Genomic DNA, 27942 nt, shown 5'->3' with positions numbered 1-27942 from the left:
CAGCAAATATGTTAAACCCCGCCGCATTTTTGCGCCTGTCCCAAGCCAGGAGCCTCTGGCCTTTGTTAGTCTTGTATTATTTTTGATTTTAGTTTCTTGTGTATAATTTGGAATTTAGTATGGCGTTTATTATCACTGAACTAGTATATATATTTGTTTTGGAGCCAGCTTTAAGGACGTCTCTGGGTGCGGGAATTTCTCGCTGCATTGGAGACCAGTTGGTGACCGGCCTTCTGCTGTTGTCTGTTCTAGGGTCGGGTTTTTGTCTCTTTGACACATTCCCCATTCCCATTCGCAATGTTATCTGGTGCAGTAACACTACTTAAACATGAAATCAGAAGATATAAAATTCATTTTGGTTCATTTGAATTGTTCGCGTTTCTAATGCCTATAGTCGTTTTCTTTCCTTTGCTTGCGATGTTAAGCGCAAAATATCTGCTTTTAATTTGTTTGTTATTTTGCATTATAACTTTTCGGAGAACGGACAACCATAGAGAAGGGAGATTATTCGTGTTACCACTTTTCTAGCTTTTTTATCTGCAAATATTTTATGTCACCTGGCTATATATAAACGATTCGGCCATTGACTTTTGTATTTGATACAAATATTCGATTTTTATTACACATTTAATCAGTTCATAAAAGTTTAATATAAAAAAAGCTTAATAAACAGTTGTAGCAAATTTCTTTGGTCCAGTGATCTGTCGAACAGGTTTAACTGGTGACCTTATCCTTCCTGTATGACCTTCATGTAAGATAGTGTCCTGCATGTCTGCTGGTACTTTCGTCAGCAATTGGTCAGCATAAAATAAAGCCTTAAAAAGAACAAATAAAATAAGCATTCAAAATAAAAGTAAAACAAAAGTCAATAGACCGGGAAAAAACCCCATATCATAACGGATACTTCGATTTGAGCACTACGAGGATGGTATACCGAGTTCGAGGTACAGGCAGACAAATAGAATAAAAACAGTAGGAATCACAAAACAAAGTGAATTGGGCCAAAGGAAAACATCTTCTTTATTAAAAAAAAAAAATATGGTATGATTGCCAATGCGACAACTCTCCACATGAGAACAATTAAGGTAGCACAATACAAAGGTTTATCATCCCCAATCAGACACCTATAAACTGATGTAATTCCACTCATCTTTCTTTAAATTTTATAAATGAGGTACCAAAAGAAAGAAGAAAGATTAATCTTCCAAATTGTGATAATTTCATTATGACATAATTATTACATAATTAATTGTTATGTAATAAGTTGCCATATTGTGATGTCCATACTTGAATGAATTTAGCTTCTTTGTTATTCATAGCATCCCAAAATATTTAATAGATTCTTGCACAACACAGTTTTACCTCCAAAACTGTGTCTCAGATTTTCCTATTGCATTTCATTCTCTCATAAATCTTCAATGAAGTTTGCAACATCAATTCATAAGAGACCACTAAATCAATTGGGTATAAAATTTGTTCTATTGATGTTTTTGGAAATCTGAGACACAGTTTTGGAGGTCAAGCTGTGTTGTACAAGAATCTACAAAATATTTTGGGATGCTATGAAGAACGAAGACGCTAAATTAATTCAAGTGTGGACATCACAATATAGCAACTAATTACATAATAATTAATTATGTAATAATTATGTCATAATGAAATGATCACAATTTGAAAGATTAATCTTTCTTCTTTCTTTTGGTACCTCATTTATAAAATATAAAGAAGGATGAAATGAATTACATCAGTTTAAAGTTGTCTGATTGGGAGTGAAAAATCTTTGTATTGTGCTACCTTAAATGACGCAGAAATTAACAGCTATAGGTCACCGTTTATGTAAGTATCTGGGTCATTATAAAAAAAAGTGCAAATTTCGACGAGGTAATATTTTGAAAAATGATGTCATTGTTTAAAACTTTTAAATGTGTCCCGCTATTCTATAGTATGGTAGCAACGATATTCAGAAATATGCAATGGGAAAAATGAAGAGTTTCTTCAATTTTAACAAGTTTAGGTCATCCTTTGAAAGAATCGCGTCAATGATGTAACCAATTTAAAGCATACATTTAGGTACTAAATATTATTGTTTAACACCAAACAACTGTTCCAATTTGTTGTTTAGGTTTAAATTACGACTTATCTATAATACTAAAATTACGAGGTCCAATTTGTCAGCCGTCATCACGTAAAAACGACGAATCACAGAATTCAACTTTATATATAACTAATATAGTACAAAGGTGTAGCTTAAAAATTACACCACTCCAGGCCCTTTTGTTTTCCACGTAATTAATATTGCCAATAATTAAGAAGTTCCGGGTCGAGTCCGCTACCGATACCAAAAGTATATTCACCTGTTACCTATTACCTTATCTGTACGTTCCGCATCTGACAGGCGCACCACCAAACGTTGTATTCAGGACTAATATGCTATATACACGGGTCATAACCACAGGGTTGACACTACTAAATTGTCAAATTGTTACCTATTGTAGTATTTTAATCAGTAAGACTTTCTAAGATAACAATACGAATACTAAAAATCTGGACTAAAAATAAGGCGTATAGGTACAGTTTTCAATTTGTTAGTGGGCATGACGTAAAACAGCAAAGCAAAGAATTCAACTTTATTTATAACTTATATAGGACAATGCTGTTGATTAAAAAATACTCCATTCCAGGACCTTTTGTTTTCCAAATAATTAATATTACCAATAACTGATAAGTTTCAGTTCAACGGGTTCAAACAGAAAGACTTGAAAGCAGAGAAAAACTGTGTATCTTATAATCGACATGACTTTATAAGATGACAATACTAATACTAAAATAAGGCTTGCGCATAGTTATATACTTTAATTCAGTCACGGACCCGTGATATCATGGGTGTGTTCTAGTTGACATTATTCATATAGCTGTGCATTCTATTTAAACAAAAATTTCAGAATACATTGTCGTAAAAAAGTTGGCTGTCCTAATTATGGCCGTTGTAAATACTAAAAAATACACTTAAACTGAATATATGTGAATTGCATAAGATTAAATGATAATAATATACCTAATCCTTCGTACACGACTTAAAAACACTTTCATTTATGAATATAGATAAAAAAAAATGTCGCATTTTTATATAGTAACACCACTGACCCTTCAGTAACTCCAATGACACAAAAGTATTACCAATGACATCACATTTCAAATTTTACCTTTATCAAGTACTGAACACAAAGCCACGATCACCGAGCAAAAGAAAAAGATGAAAAAATAATTCTGAGGCTAAAAAATCTCAAATTATATAACATAACATCCATTACTAAAAATGTCAATAGTGTTACTAAATAGTGTCATTGGTGTTACCAGCATACATCAGTTTGTGAAAACTGTGTATATGTAATACATGATATTGTTAAAACATTGTTAAATAAGTATTGTTTTTCATAAATAATATGATGTTTAGCTTGTTAAACATGAAAGAAACACAAAACAATGCTGATTGTCATGATATATTCAGTGGTGTTACTAAACTGGTCAATGGTGTTATTTTATCAAAATGGTCTCACCATTGACAGTAACACCAATGATTTAAGGTGCATTTTAAGATTCAGTTACGAAATAAGTGTTCCATTCCCTTATTCCATATGTTTCTACTGGTGCATGTTTCTATAATCAATATGTTTCATTATTAAAAGTTAAGGAAATGTTTTCAAAAAATGATTTTTATAAAGGGTACACCATGGACACTATTTCCAATTACGATATAACCTTTACTTACTTTTACGATTTTTTCACTTAATCTTCAACATAATTGTTTTTTTTTTTTTTTTGCATAACATATTTACAGGTAACATTGCTAAGGGAGAAACTGTTGTAAATGCCCAAATCTTGCGAAAGATAACTCTTATTCTACTAATTTGTCCTTTGGTAACACCATTGACTTAAAAAATGTTACATTTCTTTTTGTTGAAATTTTTTATTATAAAACCAATATACACCTCCCAAAATCATTAAAAAATGTTTCTATGTATCAAAATGCAATAAAAAGTGATACATCATAATAACAAATGATATGAATAATAGTCCTATTTCAAGTCTGAAAGGATTTATAGTAAAAAATAACAGTTAATTCTGGCTATCTTCAATGTTTTAAGAAAACATTAAGGATGTTTTTATAACATTTCATACTGTAAACAGTATATTGTGTATCACAAATCATTCATATCTAACATATGCAAGTGTTATTTTGATATATTTTCATGTCTGTGACTTAAAAAGACCCAATTACATAGTTTTGCATGTTTTTTTGATAATGACCCATCTATAGATACCGTCATTTGGATTCCAGAAACATATCTAGAATTAATTGTCACTGGTAATAAAATAACCAGAATGGTCATGTGAACATGTGGAAACAATAACTTAGAAAACGTATCAAAAATATACATTGCCTCACCAAAATATTGTAACAAACAACTAATTAGTACTAACGACAAAAAAATACCTGTTCATGCCCTTGTTGGAGTTAATTTTGATTAAGATGTACCTAGGTATATTTTGGTTTTTTTTTTATCAATAAACAACAAACATTTTGTTCAGTTGCATATTCAGGACCAACTCTTGTGAATGAAATATGGATATTAATCCCTCTTTGAACTAAATGGTGGAAAGACGAAACATCATGAAGTTGGATGGAAAGGTAAAGATAATATTTTATAGTAGTACTAGTATATAGCATACATAATCATATGCATATTATTTTGCCACTTTATAGATTATTACCTTGGTAGCACTGACGGTTTGTACAGAAACAGATCGGGTGAGAACTTTCCTTAGACCACCAAGTCTAGTAGTAGCTGAGAGGACTCTCATTCTATCGAAACTGGTTGGAATATTTACTTTAGGACGAGGTATCAATCCTAAATCTCCCATTTGATAATGTGGCAAGGTACCGCCTGGTGGACCAACAGGAGATAAAGGCAGTTGTCTGAAAAAATAAGTCATACATTAATCATTAATATTAACTTTAGGACGAGGTATCAAACCGAAATCTCCCATTTGATAATGTGGCAATGTACCGCCTGGTAGACCAACAGGAGATAAAAATGTGATTATTATTAATTCATTGTAACTGTAACATATGTCTTTTTTATTTGTACGAATTGTATTATTTTTTTAATATTCAAGACACTTTAAAGAGGAAACAGTTTCTGTGTGTCTAGTTGTTTTTGCAGTAAGAGAGATATATGCCACACAATAATATTCGAGATCACATTTATTTTCGTTTTTTAGACGAGTCCTTTGAAATAGAAATTGAAATTGATTTTTACATGTATAGTTTGTTCTTTTATTGTGCTTTTATACCACTGTGTCCCTTGTCAGGAGAGGTGTGTAAGCGCTCACATACATGTTTACACCATCTTCATTTTTTATGTGCCCGTCTTAATTCAATAGCCTTTAATTCAGTAGCCGTTAATTCAGTGACTGCCGTTTGTTGTTTTCTGCCAAATTTGTTTTTCGTTATTTTAAGCAGTAGTTAAGACTGAAAATGGTAGTCTGTATTGTGTTCAGTATTATCACAATCTAGCCATCTTAATCTTTCACCTTCTGAATAAGCAATTCCTTGTCTTATCCAGGTTCACTAAGCCATTTCATTTTGACGGAAACACAAATACATTTTTCTTAAACCGTACGAAATACTACAATACTAAAATGACAAACCCTCTTTTGATCCCTCCTTCAGAACCAGGTATTCTACTGGCACTTCTCTTTCGCACGACCTTGTCTCCTTTACCGAATTCTCTCATCTGTGGACCAACACCTATTGCTGCTCCACTATTGAGTACCAGTAAAATATTCTCCAGCATGTTGTCACGTCTTTCTATCTCATTGATATCCTCCATTTCTCCTTCCATTATTGGTTCTTCTTCTGGCTCAGTTTTCTTAATTGAATTGATAAAATAGTGTTAAAGACATGATGAACATAATATGGATATTGTGTTATTAGAATTGGAAGTTTCAAACTTTTTGGAAATATTTGAAATTATATGGAATATATTTATCTCATGCGAAGCTCTGATTCCTACACGGCTTCATCTACATTTTTGTCCTTTTTGGTTTTATCAGCTCTTCGGTTTGTTGATTAGATTTGGATTTTAATATATATTGGCCTCGAGCAACACCATTTATTGTCAAAATTCTCATCTGATGCAGTAAAATTAGTACCGTTAATGCTATTAACATGTTATAAGCATTAATATGTCTGATATTTTAGTACACTGAAACACTTTACGTATTTTAGGACAAAACGAGTTCGAAATAAGATGAGACGTACATTTATTTGTACTCTGAAACATATTGACAGTTTATACAATATATATAGTTCATTTAATATACTCATTTTAAAAGCGAAGCTTAAGCTTATTCTACACTATTGTTAAAGCAACCTTTATATTTTCAATATAACTGGTTACCATGCAAACTGTAAAATGTATTTAAGAAATATTTCTAAATAAAAGATGATTTCTATAAGAAATTTTGGGAAGTACTCAAATTATAGACTCTTTACAGTTAAGTCTGCCTCAAATAATGACTTGCATTTAGAGATTCACATTTAAACCGGGTCAGTTGAGAACAAAACTTTACGACAAAAGAGATTATTTCAGCTTCCAAATTTTGAACTTTCCATTTCTTTTTTGCAAAATTCCAGCAGCGCCTGCATATGGCGTATATGTCTCGCATGCACTTAATATGATATTCCAGAACTGCCAATCACTATTAGGATTTTCTTGATAAAAGGTTGCTGCTTACAAGGAAGCTATCAAACCAAGAGTTTAAAGTGGCGATGTTAAAATAATTCCTTCATAATGTACCTCAACACGAGTTGGTTGTTAGTTATGGAATATATGATTTTTGACATTGCATAGTCAGTTTTTGACTTATTAGTTTATTTTGATATTCTTTTGGTATTATCTTTCCACTTTCTTTTTAAGCTTCAACTGAAGAACAACAGGCAATCGTCCATTCGCCTATTAGTTCTAAGAAGTGACTTCGTGTAGATATAAGAAATTACAATACATAAAGGAAACAGTAGTATACCGCTGTTTAAAAGTCACAAATCGCTCGAGAGGAAACAAATCCGGGTTACAAACTAAAACCGAGGGTAAAAAAAAAACAACAAAAAACAGAGCATAGGAGTGCAACAATAAACAAACAACAAAGAAACATTCATAGAAACGAACTATTAGATTATTACTGCCATATTCCTGACTTCGTATAGGATATTTGAAAATAGGGGTGGTTTTGTGGCTAGTCAAACCTAGACACACTGCTAAACCAAGGAAGAGGGGTTTATTGTAAATACATGTCTATTTTAAACCTATTTATATGAAAGGCTGTTGTAAATTAAAAAAAACAACACTATTACTTTTAATCGAAGTTAAAAAAATAATTTGGCTCACGGTGCAAGATTTTTCGCTGTATTGAAAAAAGTAAAATCACAAAAATACTGAACTCAGATGAAAATCAATTCGGAAAGTCCATAATCACATGGCAAAACAAATAACAAAACGCATCAAAAACGAATGGACAAGAACCGTCATATTCCTGACTTGGTACAGGCATTTTCAAATGTAGAAAAATGGTGGATTGAACCTGGTTTTATAGCTAGCTAAACCTCGCACTTGTATGACAGTCGTATCACATTCCATTATATTGTCACCGATGCGTGAACAAAACAAACAAACACAATAGTTAAAAATGTCAAAAATAGGGGTACAGCAGTCAACATTGTGTTATCATCTTAATCACTATAAAAACAACAAATGTAACGAAGAAGCACAAAAAGGCATACATCAAATTAACATCCTCATTTTGATTATATTATACGATTTATTTGTCTATGTAAAATGCACCCATCAAGGAAGGAGGGTGGCCTTCAGCTGTTCGGTGGGTTGGTATCTCTCTGACAAATTCCCTATTTCTTTCTCAATTTTATGTTGCAACATACACGATTTCACTAGTTTTACGCTGATTGCTGATATTACAAAATACCGTCTTTAACGTTTAGACATTACATTCTTTTAGAACGATAATTAGTTACGACCATTACTAATAGTTTCACGGCAACGTCCGACCTAGAAATTATAAAATTCGAAGTTTTATGAATGAAATTACTCAAGTCTTTATGGTTACAACGTCAAAGTTGATAAATATTAATGTTAATAATGTCATTTTTATCATATATATTTCAAAGAGATTTAATAAAATTAAGATTATCAATATCTTTGACAAACTATTTCGCAACATATTTAAAGTGCTATGAATTTGTGTTTATCAATTTAACCTTGTATTTTGTAGAAATAAGTATGAACCACACAGTGAACTTTCCGATAAAAATGTTCGACTAAGTTATTGTTTTATTTTTTCCAAAATTGTTTCCTGATCTATATTATATACTAAAGTATATTGCTTTTCATTATTACTACAAATCCTCCATTTTTACTTTGCCATGGCATTCAGCATTGTCAGATTTTTTGTCGACTTTTGAGTTTAAATATCGCTTTGGCAGCTTTCCGGCTATCTTTACACAAAATATTCAGCAGAAAACAATACTGTTCAAAATTTGAATGGCTTCTGAAAATTTAAGAATTCGTACATGCTTTGGTGATCTATTTTCTAACAATTGTGAAAATGATTTATAGTGCAAATTACAGTAACAAAGAAGACCACCCAAGTTTAGTTGGACATTGTTTTTATTTTGTTTTAATAATGCTTTACCACTTATCGTAAAATTGTGTTTCAACTCATAAAATAAATTTCAATTGAAAATTATTCGTGTTTGAATTTGAATGCATGTATATAGATAATCAATAAAAGGAAAACAATTCAGTATGAATAGCAAAATATGTAATTTAAAAACCACTATATATTCTTTTTTCTGTAAGAAAATTTATGTTTGTAGTAAAAAAATGTTTTGAAATTTAAAGAGGACCGTCTAACTCTAGTTCGGTCACCTGTTTTTGCAGACGTGCATCTGTTAAGCTATATATGTATAGACCATCAACAAATGACTTCACAATAGATATTCAATTTCTATTCTTGCAAGCAAATAAACTCATCATAGATACCAGGATTAAAATTTTATATATACGCCAGACGCGCGTTTCGTGTAAAAAAGACTAATCAGTGACGCTCGAATCACAAAATGTTAAAAGGCCAAATAAAGTACGAAGTTGAAGAGCATTGAGGACCAAAAATTCCAATTTATACGTTTGGCTTCCCTTGTGGATTAGAATTAATCTTCATCAGTTGCGCTTTAGGCAAAACATGATCGAAACAAATGTAAGCATCAATATCAACAATAACAAAATTCAATAATGTATCAACTATTCAGACGTTTTATTTAATTAATGACAGCATTTTCATAATCGATTGAAAATGTTTAACACCATTACTGAATAACAAATTCCGAAATGACTTTTTATGCATAAATTAAAAAAAAAAATTATACTTGCATATGTTTGAAATTTTATTCCAATATCAAAGTATCAAAAACATCTGAACGAAAATTGGCATCAGTTTTTATATTATTTTTGAGATGTTATTATGAAATATTTAATGATTTATCAAACCAGAAGTTCAATCAATAAACTGACCAACTCTGATAAATTTATTTACTTTTCTTATTATATAAACTGTACGTGTTTTCAACGCACCTTAAGTGATGCATAGGACAAAATTAATGAAAATATAAAACCATTGAAGAGCTGATAAAGAGCGCATATGGGAGATACATGTACGTTTCTCGATATGAAATGATTTATACAAATCTAAGTGAAACAGTACTGTCTGGGCTGATGATCCCATCAGGCCTAACAGTTCATCAGAAAATTCCATGTTGATTTCTTTGTCTTGATTTTTGTGTCATTGTGCAAAATGACTATAGAAATTTATGTACAAAGTTAATATATTGCTATTAACCAATTGGCTGGTTCTGTTGACAATGAAATGGAAATGTTTGGTTGTTTTCAGATTTATTAATACAGTTATGTGTGTAGTTTATCGAAAAGTCATCTACATATATTATTAAAAGTAATCTTTTCATCGTGACAATACAACGATAAGATACAGAAAGCCCTCAGTACCACCTTTACGTTTAAGATTATTGAAACCATAATAACCAACTCAACTGCAATAGCATTACAATGCCTTAAGTAAAATAATGAACATACCCTAAGAACCATTCTAATTGCTATTGTACAATCTTTGATCAGTTTTTCAAGTCTTCGTTTATGTCGCCTTTCTGTACTTAGATCGTTTCTTGTTGTTCTAAGTTCTTCTTCTAACATTCTTACATCTGCTTGGAGATGTTGTATTTCCTCCCTTAATCAAAACATGAATTTGTAAAAAAATATAAAAAAAATAAACAGCTGTCAAAACATTATATGAATTGATATAAACATTGATTATTAATATTTTAATAAGATAAGAATATTATCATGGCTCACGTAACGTTTTCTACTACTGGTAACTTCATTAATACTTATCTGTACTGAAAAAAAATCAAAGATGTAGGCCCTATTACTCTGCTTCATTCACAGACTCAAAATAAGACAATTGTTAAAAACATACATTTTTTGAGAGTTTTCTTTCTCATTGGCAGTCATACAATATACTCTTTGATTTAATGATTTTGCACAAAAATAGGCAAGAGGATTCACTCAAACTATTGGACATGCAATATATTACTAAAAAACCATACCTTACTTCTCTCCGAAAAAAGATTGTTTAACATGCTTAAAAAGACAATCAACAACAAACATTACATGTATCAAAAAGCCTTAATTGGTACTGACACAAAATGTGGAGCGATTTAACAAGTATATTGTGAAAACAAACCTCACCCATCTAGACCATTTGTCGTAAATCTAAAACACTTATCTCAAATCCAGCACAGTGCAGATACTAACTGATGACCACTAACTTTAACAAAGATTTTGAAGTTAGATTCTTAAAAGTATATGTATATAATAAACTAAAAGCCTTTTATAACACAGTTTTACCCATTTCTAGAAGTCACAATGTTATTCATTGCTATATACTGACGCAGGTCAAAAATCTGAATACATTATTACAAGTTTTATGTTTTGGAAATATATCTTACTTTTTTTCTCAGGAAAACAGTATATTGTCCTACTTGAACTATTTTAAAATACTGCTAAACATTTGCCAATTTGATCGTGTGCCATATCAAATTTGGTCATAGGTTAAAAAAATAAGACATGCTATGGCTAAAACTTCCAAGTACACACAAGAAGCTGTCCTTTTAGAAAAGAGCGCAGTTTAAATCTCTAATGTGCAACTTCGGTTAGAGACGGCATAACATCAGTAGTCGATTTGAAAAGAAGATATTGCCAATCATTAAATTTGAGAGAATGTTTTTTTTATAAAGATAACATGCGTAACACTATGAAGTCAAATCTGACTTTTATGAAAATAGGACGTTGATTTAAAACACAAGAAATAATCAAGTATCTCAAATATAAACGTTTTTTTCTCTATTCAATTAATCTTTCAAAAAGATCCTGCCTAGAGTTTTGCACAACGAAAGACATAGTAAATTCTTAAAAAAATAAAATAAAAAAATAAATAAATGGTTTTCACAGATCATCGTTTTTTGTAGTTTTAACAAGTCTTTCATCGATCAAATTATGTAGGAACTGAAGATTGATTCATCTTTTTTATTCAAGAAATATAATTTGACATGTGAATGACTGAAAATATAGAAGTAAAACATACTTCCCTGTAGAATTATAGATTCTAATCTGTTCCTACTTGTCTCAATAATCTCTCTGGAGAATTTGAAATATGTTTTTATTAGGCGGAAATTAGATCTACTTAAAAGTTTTCTAGTACTGGTAAATAATTTCTAGATATCAGATAGGTGTTAGTATAAGTAAAGTATTGCCTTGTCACTATTATTGCGAATAGAGAAAACAGTCATTTCATTTGCTTCAATTTCTACTAATTTCACATTTCTTTGATTGGTTGCTGAAGTCTTAATCTACCTTGTACTTTGCATTAAAATGACAACATTATTTACGACCAGTCTGGGGTCAATGCAAAATGCCACCTACATTGAATACGTTTACATGTAAATGCATATTAATCATGTACAAGAGACATATGCATATATGTTTTTACTTACACACATTAGCATCTACACTTAGTATAACAAGATAAAAGCAAAAAGATAATTATTCTTAATTTTTTATATTACCACAGTATATAATAAATTATGCATCTTTCCATCTACAACACGGAGTCGGGGTTCTTGTACTGTGCGATATTTTGGCAATTCCGATTGCCGACTTGCTACGTATTATTTCCCATCTGTTTAAGTTTTTATGGGTGACCACATACTTTATGATTATTCTATATTAAATCTAATTAATAGCAACGTGGAATTATGTTCTTATCTAAGTTTATAGAACTTTTAAAGTATTACATGAATGCAAAAATAACATGATACGGGAAATCCTTCGGTGGATCATATATATGTATATTAAAAAGTGTTTCTCGTCAGTAGTACTGACTCCAAAACAAGTATAAGGTCAATGTAATTCAATATTGAAGAGAAGTAAAAAGTTGATACAAAAGTTAATATTGGCCACAGTAGTTAAAGAAAAGAGGGACGAAAGATACCAAAGGGACAGTCAAACTCATAAATCTAAAACAAACTGACAACGCCATGGCTAAAAACAGAAAAACAATAGTACACACGACACAACATAGAAAACTAAAGAATAAACAACACGAACCCCAACAAAAACTAGGGGTGGTCTCAGGTGCTCCGGAAGGGTAAGCAGATCCTGCTCCACATGTGGCACCCGTCGTGTTGCTTATGTGATTACAAATCCAGTGAATAGTCCAATTCGGTAGGTCATATTCATGAAAGGGAAGGGGATTGTAGTTACGACGTAAGGAACATATCCGATATCATTTGTGAAACGGTTATGCCATAACGGTCAACCAACTCGTGATGGCGTCCGTAAAATTACGAAGGGATGATTTCAACTTCACCATTTGGAACTCTTGGTTTAATAGCTTCCTTGTGAGCAGCAAACCTCTATCAAGAAAATCATGATAGGAAATGCAAGCACGGGAATATCGTATCAATTAGGAGATATATACCCCGTATGCAGGTGCTGCTGGAATGTTGCTACTTAGAAATGGAAAGTTCACAATTGGAAAGCTGAAATCATCTCTTTTGTCGTAAAGTTTTGATTTCAACCGATTACCGGTGTTTAAATCTCATTAATCAATTTGAAGAAAACCAAAGAAAAAAAATTTCTAAGGACATCGCATGCACTCTAAAAGAGCGAGACCTCGTGCGTCGATAAGGTAATTATATATCCTGATATAGATGTATTACCGTCAAACTAAACGAATCCCCACTCAGTCAAATTTTCATAATTGGGAATAGGACATGTACATAATTGATAATATTACAGATCAGATGACTTTTCTAGTCTCTTTTGAATATCTACGACTGCATAAGCAATACTCTAGTGAGTTGAGACACATACATAACTTATATTGGTCAAATTCTGTTCATGATTTATCATAAAAATATTTATCGAATTAAGACAGTCCCACCATAACTTTTTGTTTTAAATTGACAAGAATCAACGTCAAATACTTAGTCTCATCTAAAATGCTATGTGAAATATTACCTCTGCGATTTAATTTGACTAGAAGCCATGTCAAATTCTGTTCTTACTTCGGCGTAATACTCGGCTTCTCTCTGTAATTCTGTAATAACATTCTCTTGGAATGTACATTTCTCCGTTAACATTTGGACCATCTGTGAAAACATAACCATCAAGATATAACTAGATACAAGAAGAGTTAACCACTGAGTGTACATACTTCATTAAATTGACCCAGCATCACATCAACAGCTTGTAAAGTTACAGGTAACAGTAATATACTGATGCTCAAAACACGAAAATCCATTAATAATACTATTATACAAATCAAGATAAAAATACCGAAATAACGTTTGATACTATTTCATTCTCAATTGGAGCCGTTTCAATAGTTTCCATCCATCTTCTTTACTGTTGTAAGTACGTTTTGCCTTATTTAAAATGTTATCAAGGGTAAGGGAAGTGGTACAGTAGGCTAAATGCAAAGAGAAAGTAAAGCTAATAAGCAGTTGCAAGTCAGTCATAAACGCCACATTAAGCATAATATGTTCGGCTAGCCAGAAACTAAACACATCTATGTGATTACAACTGTATAAACAGTGGATATAAACAAAAAATAAACTTATCAATAAATTCATGTCAATACAAACGTACGTGTTGAATACTGGAATGTTGACACCCTCGTGGACCAAACATCCACCAAATGTGGCATCACCCTAGTTAATTAGTTGTTATTAAAACTCATCAAAGATCAATACCAGACTGATATTTTGGTACATCAGACGTTGATTTGGCAAAATAAAACTCGCCAATGGCAATTGAATCAAAACAGTGTAAACGCAAAATCTAAATTATAAATTGACAAATGATATCAATACTATTTGTTACTGAGATTACATGTTTTGTCCCGTAACTACGATGCGTATTTATTTGTATGAATTATTAGATAGAGTTAATTTAAAACGTAAAAAATACTGAAACATTTCAAAATGATGCATAGAGCTATTACCCTTTTGTTAGTATTATTTTTCTTGGCTAAAGCCTTTTCTGTCTCCTCTAACATTTCATGATGTAATTTCTGTCTCCTGAACTCCTCTTTCATAGAATCATTTTCTGACAGGACTTCTAAGGTTTTATCTGACATTTTTGTAAGCTGTGCTTGAATGACTGCATTTTCCCTGATTGCTCTTTTCGATGTAGCAGCCATCTGTTGGTTCGATACTTTTCGGAACTCTTGTGCAACAGCATTTACACGATTAACCATTTCTTTCTTTAGTCTTTAGAAGAAGAAAAACCCAGATAGTATGTTTAATGTTTGAGCTTCAGAAATATATATACATGTTGTGCACAAATGGTAATTTTATCAGCATTTTTAGAACATCTTTAGATAATTTGATTGACAAGCTCGTGGTCTTTTATATAGCTTATCACTGTCATAACTGAATGCCTAATTACTACAGCCCTTTCATTACACTTTATAATAGAATTTAAAGATATTTGTGCCTATAAATCGGATGTCAGAGAAAAAATGTAAAGATACTCTGACCCAATCTTGTCTTCTGAAAGTGCAAATTCAAAACAGTTTTTTGAACCATGATATATATGAAAGTCTATCGTTTAACCAGTGTCTGTACTTCTTGATGTCTCTTGAATTTTGTGGTGATGGGATGAAGTCTCATTGACGACCATCCGTATCGACTTTTACTCAATTCGAAATAAAGTATCTGTTTTCTACTATTTTGATAATTAATCAGACTGAGTCTTAAAAATGCACACTAATGATATTTGGAAAACTTTGTAGGTATACCTATCCTTGTCCGCAACAGCCTTTTTATCCATTTCATACAACGTATCTTCATGGTCTTCGTCCTTTATTTTTATTTGTTCTTCAAGTTCTTGTATCCTTTCAAGGTACTCATCCTTTTTTACTCTAAATTCTTCTAAAGCACTAAGTTTTCCATCTACAAGAAATGAACTTCATACTCTAGCTTTTGTTTTAATTGTGTTACATTTCATATCGCGAAGCTAGACTGTAGGAAATTGTTCAACTGAAAGTGTTAAAAATAATTTTCATGATGTTTTTAAATATTACATTTCACCCATCTTATAAATTTTGTTTCCATTTCAATTGCAAGAATATCGTTCAAAGTTATCCTATTCGTCCACTTGGATATTGGTCGCCAAGATATACCACGAGATTAATGACGACAGGAATTATTTTGATTTTTTGTTGTATTCTCTAAGAACTAATGACAGTTTAGATATTGGTAGGTGGCAAAATTGCTGATTCGACAACTGTATAAAAGAGTCCAAATGACTTAAATTTTGTCAATACTTTAAATAAACTCACATTAAACATACTTATCTTAAAAATCATGTACCTGACATATACATGCTAATACAATAATATATTGATACAAGAGGATAAACTTATTATAGATACCAGGCTTAAAAGTCGAACGCCGACGTTCGAATAAAAAAGTCTATAAGCCCAAACAAAGTTTTACGTTTAAGATCATTGAGATCCTAATGTTCCATGGGTAGAACAACCATAATATTTTCGAAGTTTGTTAAACAGATAACTCATAATTCATGTCAGCACAGAAGTACTGACTAATATGATCCAAAGAATCTTACTCAACAAAGTAACTTCAGCTCTGAGTACGTTCACGTTTTCAGTGGCTTTTATTTCCATGTCTTTTATTTTTGCTGATGACTCCTCTCTCTCAACCTCTAAAGTCTTTTCCAGTTCATCGACCTTCTCTGTAAGAACATCTATCTCTTCATCTACAATATACATTTTATCTATTTAATAACTATTTAATGAAGTCTATTCTGCTCATTAAAAGACAAGTTTCCATTTTTTTCTTATATAGGTTTTAAATAAATATGTTTCTTTTAGGCATGTAAACTATATACCTTTATTCTATTTCTAGAATCAAACCTGAAGCTAATCGACGAGACGCACATTGTTGAAAGATAATGCACCATCTATTTGGAACCTGATATGTTCTCACTTTCGTTCTTGCTATTCAATTAAACCGAAATAAGAAATATTCGGTCTCGCCATCACCATAAAACTAGATATAATAGGACAGATTATCTATTTGCACTTTTCATATAAGCATTGTATGAATTTGTATTGTTTATTTCAGTTAAAACCAGGATATATCTTTGACCTTTTTCAATTTAAAGAATTTCATTGTCTGCAATATTCCATAGTTTGCATAAGTACAGACACTTCAGATGAATAATGGTTTTAATTATGTTACGACGTTTTACTAGAGTCATCTAAGTGGGATGTGCACTTTTGCAGTATATTTCATTAAGTTACAAAATACTTTATTTGAAAATATTCTTGTCACATCTTTTGTATTTGGAAAATGTAATACAGATGGCACATCTTTCACTAATCCTGTTTATGTTTTGTCGACATAAAAGAGAGGCGTAAAATACCAAAGGGATCTTTAACCTATTGTCGAAAATAAACTGACAACGCCATGGTTAAATAAGACAAAAAATAAGATGAAAAAATTAACAGTACACAAAACACAAGATAGAAAAATGAGCAACTCGAACCCCAAGAAAAACTTAAGGTTATTTAATGAGCTCCGAAAATGTAAACAGAGCCTGTTCCACTTTTTTTCTCTCAAAAAGACATTGTTACAATTAAAGATGTTTTTTTACGTAATTGCAACTTAGAGCTTGGCATAGTGTTAGCCAACACATGATGACACATATAGATTTTTTTCATGATATTTGTGTCTTTGGGTTGCTGTCCCATCACTGTTTACATATCTATACGATACACTTAAATACAGGCTTTTCATTTTGTCTCTTGAGAATTTGGTTTTGAATTCACCCTCCCCTTTTGGGATTTAAACTTTACGAACCCTTTCTACCCGGACCAACGTTTTGCTTAAAAGTATTTCCTTATAATGAGTAGTATCAAATGTTAATTAAAGGCAACAGTAGTATACCGGTGTTCAAAAGTAATAAATCGATAGAGAGAAAACAAATCGGGTTACTATAAGAGGACAAAAAATCGGGTCACAATAAGAGGAAAACAAAGGAACAACAGGAACACTGTCTATCAAACTATTCTATCTATTATAGTAACTTTATTCTTATGTACATTAACTGCATAAGAATTTCAGGAATGCGATCTATGGACATCAAAGTGAGTTTATCTGATCAAAGATCATAATCGAGTCTTATAAGGAAGGATTATTTCCAATAATAAGAAGGAAACTAAAAAACTGTAAAAAAATACATGCCTATAAATGCACAAAAAAGGTTTATAAATTCTCTTCTAAATATTTTATTTCTAGGTAAATACAAACAATTGTATAATCTTCTTCACTGTGCGTGTTAGTCGGTTTTGACCACACTCTGAACTTAATCATGTTTCAGTTTGGTGTACCTTTATTTCTAACAACCAGCAGTGAATTCATTTTCATAGATCGATTTGAAACATCGTTTTCTCTTAATGCGTTTCCCTCGGTTTTAGTTTGTTACCCCGATTTTGTTTTTTGTCCATGGATTTATGAGTTTTGAACAGCGGTATACTACTGTTGCCTTTATTTCTCTTATTGTGAAAATATATAAAAAGTTATTATGTTTTATTGTTTTAGATGTCGATAGTATATTTCACCAAGACGGATCATCCACGTATATAGTTGGTCGATCGTACATTTTGCTTTAAAAGTAATGGTTTGTTACTGTTATCCTCCATGAACAATTATTAACATATTGCCTTCCAAAGATTTGTATCAAACATCAATAACATTGTTATTTTCGAACAAAACCAAAAGTTACATAGATTTGTTATACTAGTACATAATTCTCGATGTATATATCATTTTCTTTTTGCATTGTTTAATAAACCGTTATGCTGATTTTACTTTATATAATTCAGATCTTATGTGGTCAAAACTACGTGAAAATTTTTAAGCAATTAAGTTCACATACATTGTTTGCCCTCTCATAACAATGGGAGATAACTGTTTCTCGACATCACAAGCCACTTCTGTGTTGCTTACGAGGTATTAGACGCTCCTGTGTTATTGGTTAATTTCCCTTAGACTCGAGCAGTATATCATGCATTGCTTGATTGTTACATGACTTTGTAATACATACCTTTCTTGACAATGTCTTTCTTGCACAAACCGATAACCTCATCTTTTGCAACGATTTCTGAGTTCTTTTTGTTTTCCAGTTCATTTTGTTTAATTTCGAGTTCATCTGATTTTCTTGCATATCTATTAAGACAATAACAATCAAAACCAAGGAGTAAACAAAGACTCACAAAACCAAAGAACATTTACATCAACAGTTATAAATAATAAATAAGAAACAACACGAACTCCATTAAAAACCGGAAGTGAAATCAGGTGCTCCGGAAGGGTAATCATTTCTTGCACCGTATACGGCACCCGTCGTGTTATTTCTTTGTTCAGTTCGGTAATGATGGAAGGTTATTATGACTGAGGAAGAATATCAGATATGATTTCTGACACATTTTTGTCATAATGGCCAATCAGCTCATGATGACGACCGTAAACTTTCTTGAGTGATGACCTTAATTTGATTGATTTATAGCCCTGTCTTAGCAACATTTGAGAAAGCAGTATTCCTCGTTCAACAAAATCAACGTACTTTGAGCTAGCTCTAGAGTACCGTATCAATTGAGACACATATACTCCATATGCTGGTGCCGCTGGGATGTTGCTACACAGAAATGTAAAGTTGACTACAGGAAAATTAAAATCATCGCGTTTGTCATAAATTTTGGCACTTAACCTACCATCAGTAGTCATATCGAGAAAAGGGTCTTAATATGAAGCAGATTTATCTGTGTCGGTAGTATCTTTAATTTCAAGATCACTTGGGTATATAAAATGTAAGTGATTACTGAATCTATTATTATTAAGAGACAGTACATCATCAATATACCGAAAGGTGAAATTAAAAGATTGGACTAATTTCTTTTCTCCTTTCTGTACAAGCCCTTGGATAAATTCTGCTTCATAGGAATACAAAAACAAATCTGCAAGTAGAGGAGCGCAATTAATACCCATTGGAATTCCAATAGTCTGTCGGAAGACCAATCATCTAAGTTCAACAAATATGTTGTCAATTAAAAAGTCCAGAATGGCAGTGATATCTTCTTCGGTGTATTTTTTGCTTGACTCTGTATGATTTTTCTCAAAGTAAGATGAATTCCTGCCCAAAACTAGATATTTAAAACGTCTAGTGTCCTTTTTGTTAAAGAAAAATAAGCTGACGAGTTCTTTCAGTCGACCTTTAAGTTTAGTATGTGGAATAGTGGGATAAAGAGTTGAAAAATCAAAGGTTTTAATGTTGGTACAATGTTTTAAAGTGTAAACAGATTTTAATGAAAACCATAACATTTATTTCATTTTTCATAATGGGCCAGTTGTATCATATACTTATATACTCTCCAAAATTTTTCTATAACAATTAGCATAAAATGGGAGAATGGAACCAAAATATTTAATACACTTGAATACATAGCATTTTTCAATGAACATATTACTATCTCTAAAAACTTTTACAGTAAGAATGGTAGTATATTTTCTGGGTCGGATCGGTTTAGGATTAGTGTGAAAATAGCATTCCACTACTATATATAATAACAACTGGTATTTTATATCCACTATTCCCAATATATGATAAGGCGTAAAGCACCAGTCAATCAATATTTAAACAAACAAAGAAAAAATAATTTTCTTTCGAACTCTTTTTGCTCTCTTTACTTGTTGATAAAGGTTATTGATGAATTTATTGCAATTGATAATCTGGGGGGATTTTTTTTAACGGTTATGAAATATTTCTCCCAAAAAAACTCGATCGAAAGCTTAACGAGGAGCAGCCACCTATATTAAGATGTAAGAACATATACTTTCTATATAATAATTTAGCAATTACTTTATTCCTCCCTGCAGTAAATGTAAACATTCTTTAATATATTGTCTTTAAGAATTGTTTATTTCGATATATATATGCTCTATAATGTCGACTATACTAACTTTTGAAAACGCTATCGCAGAGTTATTTATGGACTGATATTTATCATGATATTTTGGGAGTTACTCTTATCTTTCAACTGATTGAGATTTGAAAAGAAGGGGAGGTTAAGAGAATCTACTCAATAAAACAACTGGACCAACCTCGTTAAATGTTTGTTTGTCTTCCGAAAACCAAGGCAGGAAATTCGTCAATAGCCTTTGCTGATATCTGACTATTTTCCCCTTTGATCTTGTTGTTGGGGGTAAATCTTTGGTAAACAATGTTCTATTTAATATATACAATATGTTTTCCCTCATATATATGTATAGATACTTAGTTGTCCATTGTTGGAGTATATTGCCCTCTATATGTCTTTTCTTGTTTTCTTGTTGTTTTAGTTTTGTTATCATGTTTTTCAAAGATAAACAATAGAAAAAGTCAGAGTAAAAATAAAGAAATTGTTAATATGTGTATGTATTACCCCATGTTAAATGAGTTTTGATACTAGATATTGTAATGACTATATAACAAACATTTATAACTGGTTACCTTGCCACTCTGTTCTCTAGATCTCTTATCTGTATCAGGTAGAATTCTTTGGATACCTCATCTAAATCACTGGCCGACGATTCCAGACCAGGCCCTTTTCCACTCTTCTTCCCTTTCTTACCTTTCTTACCCATTGTACGGCAAATAATCAAACGGCCATTCAAAATATATATTCGGGTTTCGAATATTTACTGGTATACTTGACCACAGTTTGTGTATCCTTTTGTCTTTTTAATAATGTGTATATACACTAAAGCAATGATACATACAATCTTACCATTCATAGGGTTTAATTGTTTTATATGTGAGTTTGTACAGTTTGAGATATTTAATTTAGACATCACAATAACAGGTTGAATTGTTTTATATTTAAAGCACATTGATAATTATCGATGCAAATATTTTTAAATGTTATAATTTGTGTTTCAATAACTAAAGACAAAGAGTACAAAAAAAGTTACATTATAAAACTATGTTTTCTTTTACAAATCCCGAGTGTATTTTGTATAGAATTTGACTGATGATGTATCATTAAACGGTCATCATTTCAGTTTGGACGAGATTTTAGTTTCAGCAATTAAGCTGAAAAATAAATATCAGTATCATACTAAAAAAGAACTTTTATCGAGACATTTTAACCAATGTAGAGAACGATGAAGTTTGAAATATGCAGTCCAAGTATTGTCATAAGGTTTCTGTTCTGATTATTATAAAAAAGAAGATGTGGTATGATTGCCAATGAGACAACTGTCCCCAAGAGACCAACATGACACAGACATTAACAACTATAGGTCACCGTACGGCCTTCAACAATGAGCAAAGCCAATACCACGAAGTCAGCTATAAAAGGCCCCGATATGACAATGTAAAAAAATTCAAACGAGAAAACTAACGGCTTTATTTACATAAAAAAAATAACGAAATACGAATATGTAACACATAAACAAACGACAACCACTGAATTACAGGCTCCTGATTAGACTATTTCAATCATGGTTATCTACTATATTTATATCTATTTCTCAAACTGTACATATGTATATAATTTTTTGTATCGATATACGTCATTGTGAAACATTTTCTTGGACTTGAATATGATTTTATATTTTAAGTTATTTTGAAACCTATACAACAAATCGATGTTCTGCAACTTCGAGGTACAATTTTCCAATTGTTTTTGACATTTAATGAATGTTGAATCAGTTTAATGTCGGAATTTGATATAAAATGTAACATTTTATAACTGGTGGGCAGATCAATATTTCAAAGGCAGTGTATTGGCATAAAAGGGTTGACATACATAATTGTCATTCTTCGTGTATACTTCTGAAAAATACTCGCCTTTAAATACTATTGATTATTATTAAATATTTCGATTATGTCGACGAACATGCATAATTTTCATTTACTTACAAGATTCATGACGAAGATGGACATAAAATTTTGTTAAGTGACCAGCCATTGTCGGTCAATTTACATGTATATGTGTTGTATTTACTGAAGTTTTCAGTGTTTGTCGCATCTGGTTACTTTTTTTTTATTAACACTTATATATAAATTGACGTCGTATACTATCTTATGTGCATAACTCATTTGATTATTTAAACTTTAACTAATCCAAATTTTTAAATAGCTAGTGATGACCAGTATTAAGTACTTTTATAAGCTGCTAATTAACAGACAACAGCTCATTGCAACTGTCAAGCTATTTATCAAGCTCTAAATCTTCTCGAGTCAAAACAAGATGTCTAACACAAAATATCAATAAAAGCACCAACAAAATAATTCTGAAGGTCAAAGTTCCTTGTGTTATCAAGGCACACAAAATGTAAGAATAAACAAATAAAAAAACATTGAAAAATTGAAAATAGACAACGCACGTCATGACCAAAATTAACAGGAGACCTGTGATCAAAGTTTGCAAATGCAAGACCCCGCTACTTACATCTGAATTTTGGATGGACGACCCCTTCCCAAACAGAAATAAAAGCATAATAAAAATGAATCAAGAAGTGGACAATGGCAATTCAGTGGTTAAGGAAAATAAGTGTGTAAGAAAAAAACGTCACAATCACATAATCCGACGGGTTGCAAACGGTAGTATAAATGAAAAAAAAACCCTCAAAAACCGACATAACAGCCACATGGCATTACAGTGAAAATTAAATGGCACGAAAACCTACAACAAACAGGGTAACGGAGGTGTCGAATAAGGAACCTACAACACATAGGGTAACGGAGGTGTCGAATAAGGAACCGACAACACACAGGGTAACGGAGGTGTCGAATAAGGAACCGAGAACACAGAGGGTAACAGAGGTGTCGAAGAAGGAACCGACAACACACAGGGTACGGAGGTGTCGAAGAAGGAACCGACAACACACAAGGTAACGGAGGTGTCGAAGAAGGAACTGACAACACACAGGATAACGGAGGTGTCGAAGAAGGAACCGACAACACACAGGGTAACGGAGGTGTCGAATAAGGAACCGACAACACACAGGGTAACGGAGGTGTCGAATAAGGAACCGACAACACACAGGATAACGGAGGTGTCGAATAAGGAACCGACAACACACAGGGTAACGGAGGTGTCGAATAAGGAACCGACAACACACAGGGTAACGGAGGTGTCGAATAAGGAACCGACAACACACAGGGTAACGGAGGTGTCGACTAAGGGTTAGCGTTTCCTATTCCACTAGTTACACCAGTCTTGTTACTAGTGTTAACAATAATAATTGTGAGCGAATAGACTCCATTCTATCGCGAAATGATAGATCATTTTTAGTCTAAATAAAAATCCATAACCACCGCAACAAAACATTGATACTCTAAACCTAAAGAATTGATCGTTAGACCGTTTGCATGAAATTTTTTTAACCTCAACAGAAAAACAAAACAGAAAACTTAACAAACAAAACTAATAAGGGCAACAGTAGCAAACCGGTGTTCAAAAGTCATATATCGATTGAGAGAAAACAAATTCGGGCTACAAGCTAAACCGAGGGAAACAAATCAACTACATACCTAAAGCATTAAATGATATATTGAGTACATTCATCATCATAACAATCAAATTGCATTGGACAATTTAATGTATCCATACTATTTTTGGAATATTAGGATTCAATTGATCGACCTTTCCAAAAGATAATGTATTTTTTTTGTTCCTTGATAAAGTTTAAATTACCAATTATTGAAATTTTATCTATACTTCAAACGAAATGTTTGATGCAGTTCGATAATTCATTTACTGTGAAATTTATAATTATTTTATGAGCATTATTTTTACAGTGTTAAACACATTTTTCAATCGAATTGTTATTTTATTGTTGTAGATTTCGGAGACTAAACACGAGCTAATCTATTTCGAATGATGTGAATTTTATCGTTGAGCTATTCACTGAAAGACACAAGGAGATATAATTCACATTTCTTGAGGGATGAACCACGCCAACTGGTTAATCGATATAAAATCAATTAAAATTTTAACTCGCATGGACGAAATGAATACTAATGAATGCTCAGGTTCAAAGAAGTAGTGGCCAACTTTGAACTCATTGACACTTCCTAAAATTAAGAACCTATAATGTGAAACAGAAATACATTTTTTTTTCTCAAAACCATAAAATTTACATAAAATTCATTTTAATTTTTTAATTGATGTAAAATGTAAAGTGCATGGCTCTGTCTGTATCCTGGCATTAGCTGTTGTCTCTGTTGTTTTTTTAGCCCACTTTCTACATTATGATATTCTCTCAGTCCGTCATACAGGTACCACAGTCCTTGAATTTTAATACTGCAATTGAAGTGGCCACCATTGCCATATGTAATGGCAAAGAGTGAGTAGCTCCAAATTATAAACATCCACTGTTTCCAACTATGATTATTGACATTCATTGAAAAAAGAGGTATAAAGAATGATGCAGAATGATACAAAGGAAAATACTACCGGTATACAAGTCTGTGTCATACACAATCAGGGCTACTTTAAAAGACTGCTTTAATATGATACCATATCTATCCCTGTTATAAAATGAGCATATCATGTTTATCATAGTTGCAGTTTTAAGTATGTCTTAATGTAGTAACATATATATGCGGGAGATTTGGAATGCTTTTAAATATTTCTGGATCAAACACTATTACAGGAAAATACAAAAAGTAATATATAGGTATATATATAAGTCTTAGCTTAATTTGTAGACTGGACAGATGTTTATAATCTGCTGTTCCACGGTCTCAACTGTTGTTATTTTCACTATTCTCAAATTCAGCAGTGCAAAATTTTTTTTCAAGCAGGAGACAGCATAATTTTTTTTTTAGCTACAGTGCAAAACATAATTTTTTTTCCGTTCAGCTAGGCTATCAAAATATTTTTTTCAAAAATATCCAAGCCCCCCCCCCCCCCCCCCAGATAAGTGCAGAACATTTCATTATTTTAGCCACCAATGTTGTTTCAAGTCCTCTTACTTTTTTGCGAAATTAGTTTAATCGATCAAAATATTTTCTTACTGGTTTAAAACATAATCAATAATGTATTCATACAACGTTATAAGTTAGGTATCTTTTATGATTTTTCCCCACATGAAATGGAAGAATAAGCACCGTCAGTTAAGCTTGAACCTAGGATGTGGGTATACGTCAATATACCAGCAACTCGACGATACAAATAGCAAAAATAAAACAACTAATAAAAACTAGGGGACAGCATACAGTCTTCATCGAATGACAGGTTTTTATATAACAAGCTCTAAAACATAGTTACTGTAAATTCAGAAATTATTGCAAAATTGTTTTGTTCTGAGATTTCAAAAGTTTTGTTTTACTAATAGATCAATTTAATATCAAAAGGTAACTAAACCAGCTTAAAAATAAAAATCAGTACAGAACAATTTGCTATTAATATCCGTATACGATGAAACGGTGATTGTCCATTTATGGATATGGCTAGCAGATCTATTATATGGATAATGAAAACTGATATCATTTTAGTTACGAGTAAAATTATCAAAATTTGACAAAATTAATATATAGTTACTGATAAAATGTATGTGACCATTGCATAACATCAAAGCTTTTATGCAGGTTCAGCGGGCCGCTCGCTAACATGTTTAACCCCGCCACATTTAGTACGAGTCTGTAATTCAGTGGTTGTCGTTTGTTGCTCTGTTACATATTTGTTTTTCTTTCATCGTTTTGTTCATAGATTAGGTCGTTAGTTTTCTAGTTTGAATTGTTTTACATTTGTCATTTCGCGGCCTTTTACAGCTGACTTTGATGAAGGCGGTATGTTACCTGTAATTAGAACATACTCACCCCTTCTCGTCCAATGAAAAGTCAGTTTTTTTCCCCTCTAATTTTCATAGTACATGGTTTTCCATGCACTATGAAATGCTATACATGAATGACTTTTCATTGTCAGTTAATTATGAAAGTGAACTCTTAATAACTGCACTAATGAAGTGTACAATCCCCTGAGGCATTTTCCCTGGGAAAAGAGCCTACTGATTAAAGATGAAAGAGCAAAGGTTAAAACAAAATTTTTATAAATTTTCTTATGGTACACATATATAGAATAAACAAAAACAATATGGGGGTAAGGATGTAGGTAAAATAATATTTATTTATTATATACCGGGCATTTGAAGGATTTTTTTTTTCTTTCAAGAAAACAATTCCAGACTGCTGATATAGAAAGCAAAGGATTTTTTTTCGGAGACACATTAATACATATAAAGTTATCAATAAAAAAGTAAGCATTTGACACTGAATGGTCTGGATTTAAATGCTTATACAGAGTTTTATATTTATAAAAAAAAATCAAAAAGGGGATTTATATAACATTGTGTTGCTTTTTAAAATAAAAAAATCTCAAGATATATAAGTATTAAATTTTACATGAAGCAGAAGAAAAACAATTTATCCATTTATCATCACAAACTATGTCAGTGCTATTTCCTTCCATCCATTGAAATGATGATTACCTATGTTTTACATTTGGTTAATCATAAAAAGTGAACTCTTATTAAGGTTTGAATATTACAATGGGAAAGCTAATTTTGTAAGGTCACTCGAAAGTGTGAATATGTTCTAAATTGGTCAGACAATACATGGTCATGTTTTATGAAGATTTAAGCCCTCGGCTTCGCCTTGGGCTTAAATCTTCATAAAACATGACCCATGACCAAGTATTGTCTAACCTATAATTGTTAATTTCTGTGTCATTTTGGTCTCTTTTTTTGAGTTGTCTCGTTGGCAATCATCCCATATCTTTTTTTGTTTATATTATATAGAACGGTAGTTCATCGAAGATTATTTTAATTAACAGATTACAGAAGGATCACCTATTAAAAATTACTGTTTGCTCGTTTCATCAGTTTGCTTCTATATTTACAATAACTAATAAGGAATTCATGCTTAAGCTATAAATATAAATTGTATGCACTAAGTAAGGTTTAGCTGTAGTTAATGATTCATGGGATTGTTTATATTTTGAATATGGAAATTCCCTGAGGAAAATATGCAACCTTGCATCATTAAAACGACATTAAAGATTTTCTTTCATCTCGTGAGTTGAATAAACAATCATGTTTACACACTTGAAATTAATTCTTTTCAACTTGTTGTCAGGAACGTTAAAGATAAAAGTGGC

General features: G+C 31.7%; 1 protein-coding gene across 1 annotated transcript; it reads right to left on the bottom strand.

Moving 5' to 3' along the window:
• Nucleotides 1-613: 613 nt before the first annotated feature.
• Nucleotides 614-21559, bottom strand: LOC139521673 (cilia- and flagella-associated protein 157-like). The gene is made up of 10 exons (XM_071315185.1): nt 21285-21559; nt 18843-18964; nt 16341-16490; nt 15511-15664; nt 14713-14980; nt 13728-13858; nt 10224-10374; nt 5713-5933; nt 4774-4978; nt 614-815 (listed from the first exon to the last, which is right to left on the bottom strand). The coding sequence occupies exons 1-10, from the start codon at nt 21416-21418 to the stop codon at nt 663-665; spliced, it is 1689 nt and encodes a 562-aa protein (XP_071171286.1). The 5' UTR covers nt 21419-21559; the 3' UTR covers nt 614-662.
• Nucleotides 21560-27942: the final 6383 nt, after the last annotated feature.

The sequence above is a fragment of the Mytilus edulis genome, chromosome 4, assembly GCF_963676685.1.
Source record: "Mytilus edulis chromosome 4, xbMytEdul2.2, whole genome shotgun sequence".
NCBI lineage: Eukaryota > Metazoa > Mollusca > Bivalvia > Mytilida > Mytilidae > Mytilus > Mytilus edulis.
This window is presented reverse-complemented; position numbering and strand designations above follow the sequence as displayed.

Bases quoted from the DNA above. Each gene is read 5' to 3' on its own strand.
- LOC139521673 (XM_071315185.1), bottom strand. From the start codon at position 21,418: ATGGGTAAGAAAGGTAAGAAAGGGAAGAAGAGTGGAAAAGGGCCTGGT. The intron at 5,934-10,223 runs GTATGTTCATTA...AATTCAATTAAG, and splicing joins CAATTAGAATGGTTCTTAGG to AAAACTGAGCCAGAAGAAGA. The intron at 816-4,773 runs GTAATAATCTAT...GTTCTTTTTAAG, and splicing joins AAACCGTCAGTGCTACCAAG to GCTTTATTTTATGCTGACCA.